The sequence below is a fragment of the Pelodiscus sinensis genome, chromosome 30 (assembly GCF_049634645.1).
Source record: "Pelodiscus sinensis isolate JC-2024 chromosome 30, ASM4963464v1, whole genome shotgun sequence".
NCBI classification, from domain to species: Eukaryota; Metazoa; Chordata; order Testudines; family Trionychidae; genus Pelodiscus; species Pelodiscus sinensis.
This window is the reverse complement of record NC_134740.1, coordinates 4226677-4229256: the sequence shown is the minus strand read 5'-3', so window position 1 is coordinate 4229256 and position 2580 is coordinate 4226677. Positions and strand designations below refer to the sequence as shown.

The 2580-nt window shown below is 50.9% G+C and overlaps 1 protein-coding gene across 1 annotated transcript; it reads right to left on the bottom strand.

Annotated features, from left to right (window-relative positions):
- Window positions 1-1373: 1373 nt before the first annotated feature.
- LOC142821115 (olfactory receptor 10A4-like) lies at window positions 1374-2345 on the bottom strand. The gene has a single exon (XM_075911918.1). The coding sequence runs from the start codon at window positions 2343-2345 to the stop codon at window positions 1374-1376; it is 972 nt and encodes a 323-aa protein (XP_075768033.1).
- Window positions 2346-2580: the final 235 nt, after the last annotated feature.

The following is a 2580-nucleotide window of genomic DNA, read 5'->3' as shown; positions in this document are numbered from 1 at the left end:
ACACGCAGGGGTTACCCTGGTGAACACTGGTTAATTAACACAATACAATAGGTTATATAGTTAGCAGGTGGACGGAGGAGAAATGATTTGCTAGGTCTAGCAGCAAGACGAAATGAGCACATAAGCCAATAGAACTACTAAAGATGACATAATATCTCCGTCCATTGCAAAGTAACAACTTATTAATTAATATACGGGTGGTTATTGTTTAAATACCAAAACATGTCAGCAAAACAGTAATAACATTTTAGTCTGCATAGATGATGATGTTGCTATAGCAGGCGGGTATGGCCTTGAGTTGGTGCAGCGCTTGGTTCTCAGGCTTATTATCTAGGAGTGAAGCAAGACAGTTTAAGCAAATTTTATCTCAAGCAAAATGTGTCACGTTACCAACTGAGACCCTGTTCGAGTGTTTTATAACGTGGTTGCTATGGTGCCCAGGGTCGTTCCACAGTCTGCAGCTCTTATCCTGACTGTGGTGTTCCCAGGCCTTAATCCTAAAATGGAGTTATGCTGTTTAGAGGCCTACTAGCACATTTAGGGCTGCCTCAGTTTACCCTACCCACACAACCCCAACCCTCCCCCTGACACCAAAACTGTGCAGCCTGGGACCCCTTGAGCCAGCATCCTCTTCTCTACTTCCTCCTGCATCCAGATTCCCTCCCAGAGCTGGCACCTCTCACCCCTTCCCACTGTATTTTTTGTGAGGTACAATAGCAGTGGCGACAGCATGAAAGGCCAGCACAAAGTCGTTGAGCTCCATTCTCCCCCCCCCCCCCCGTTCTCCCCAAAAAAGACCCCGGGGAAAAGTTGTTAACCAAAAAAAAAGAGAGAGAAGCCGTGCCCTGGGATGGAAGTACCAACATCTATTCCCCCCCCCCCCCCCCCCCCCGCCGCGTGGTGGTGGTTTGTTTTTTTTCTCAACAACTTTGTTCCCGCTCTTCACACTGTCTCCACTGCTATTGTGGCTCTTCGTCTCAAACGGGTTGGCTACCCCTGGTCAGTGTCTTATTGGACCAGTCACATGCTCCCTGCTGGGTTGGCTCTCGTTGCAGAGCTGGCCCAAGGCACAGAGCATGCGACCGACACCTGCACCTCTCTCTGGGCTCAATCTCTCCAGCTCTTTTCATTTCACAGAGCCACCAGTTCATGTCCCTTGCAGCCTGCTGGTACTTCCCCAGTAGCATTGGCCATTGGTCCTAACTATAACGGAGCAAGGGTTTGGAAAAGGTCCCTGCACCCCCGTTGCTCACTAGACTGTGACTCTACAAGTGCAGGGCAAGAAGGTCACAGATGGGAGTGGAAATAAAACCTTCTATTTGGTCGGCTTTGATACTGGCCCTAACCCCACCCATGCTGCAGCTATTCCATTGTCACCTAAGCAACCCAATGGGCCAATATCTTGGAAACCTTAATTTCCTGCAAGTTTTGCACAGGGCCTCCTGGACCTCCCTGTTTCTCAGGGCGTAGATGAGTGGGTTGACCAGGGGCGTCAGGATGGTGTAGGAGACTGAAAGAACTTTCTTGAAATTGCTCGGGAGGTCGGTGGTTGGGAACATGTAGACAATCAGGAGCGCTCCATAGTAAACACTCACCACGATGAGGTGGGAGGAGCAGGTGGAAAAGGCCTTTTGCCTCCCGGTGCTGGAGGGGATTCTGAGGATGGTGCTGATGATGCAAATGTAGGACACCGAGGTGAGCAGGAAGGGGACCAGTATTAAAATCAAGCAGCTTGTGAACGCCAACGTGTCCATCAGCAGAGGGTCATTGCAGGAGAGTTTTACAAGGGGAATAAAGTCACAAAAGAAATGGTCGATACTGTTGGGGCCACAGAAGGTTAACTGGGTTATTGACACTGTGCTTATACTACAAGCAAGGAATCCACCTGTCCATGATCCCCCGGCAAGCTGGAGACAAGACCTGCCACTCATCTGGGCTGTGTAGTGCAGCGGGTTGCATATGGCTAGATACCTGTCGTAGGACATCACTGATAGGAGGAGGCATTCTGTGGCCAGCAGAGCACCGAAGAAGTAATATTGTGTGAGACACCCAGTGAAGGAAATTGTCCAGTCCCCAGTCAGGAGCCCGGCCAGAAGCCAAGGCAGGATGGTGGAGCTGTAGCCGATCTCCAAACACGACAAGTTGCCCAGAAAGAAGTACATTGGGGTGTGGAGGTGCCGATGGGCCACAACCAGCGCCAGGATAAGGATGTTCCCGGCCATGGTCATCAGGTAGATCATGATAAAGAGCAGGAAGAGAGGAACCTGCAGGCCAGGAAGCTCCCTGAATCCCAGGAGGATAAATTCTGTGATGGATGTTTGGTTCCCTTGTCCCTGGCTTGCCATTGGGTGTGTCTGTGGGGCACAAAGAGGGACACTGTGAGCAGTAACTAACATTCATTGTACTATGGCAGCCTTGTCTTCATTGCCTCCTGCTGCCAGCCCTGGCACAGCAGCCAAGTGGGGAATGGAGGGTGGGGAAGGGAATCGCCGTCTCTCGATTTCTGAGCAGAGCCCAGGTGAAACAGACCATGTCTCTGCACCCTGTGGAGCGTCTTGAAAGCTGGCACCAGGCACTCAA

What these genes read in the sequence shown, in the direction of transcription:
- LOC142821115 (XM_075911918.1), bottom strand. Translation starts at nt 2,345, where the DNA reads ATGGCAAGCCAGGGACAAGGGAACCAAACATCCATCACAGAATTTATC.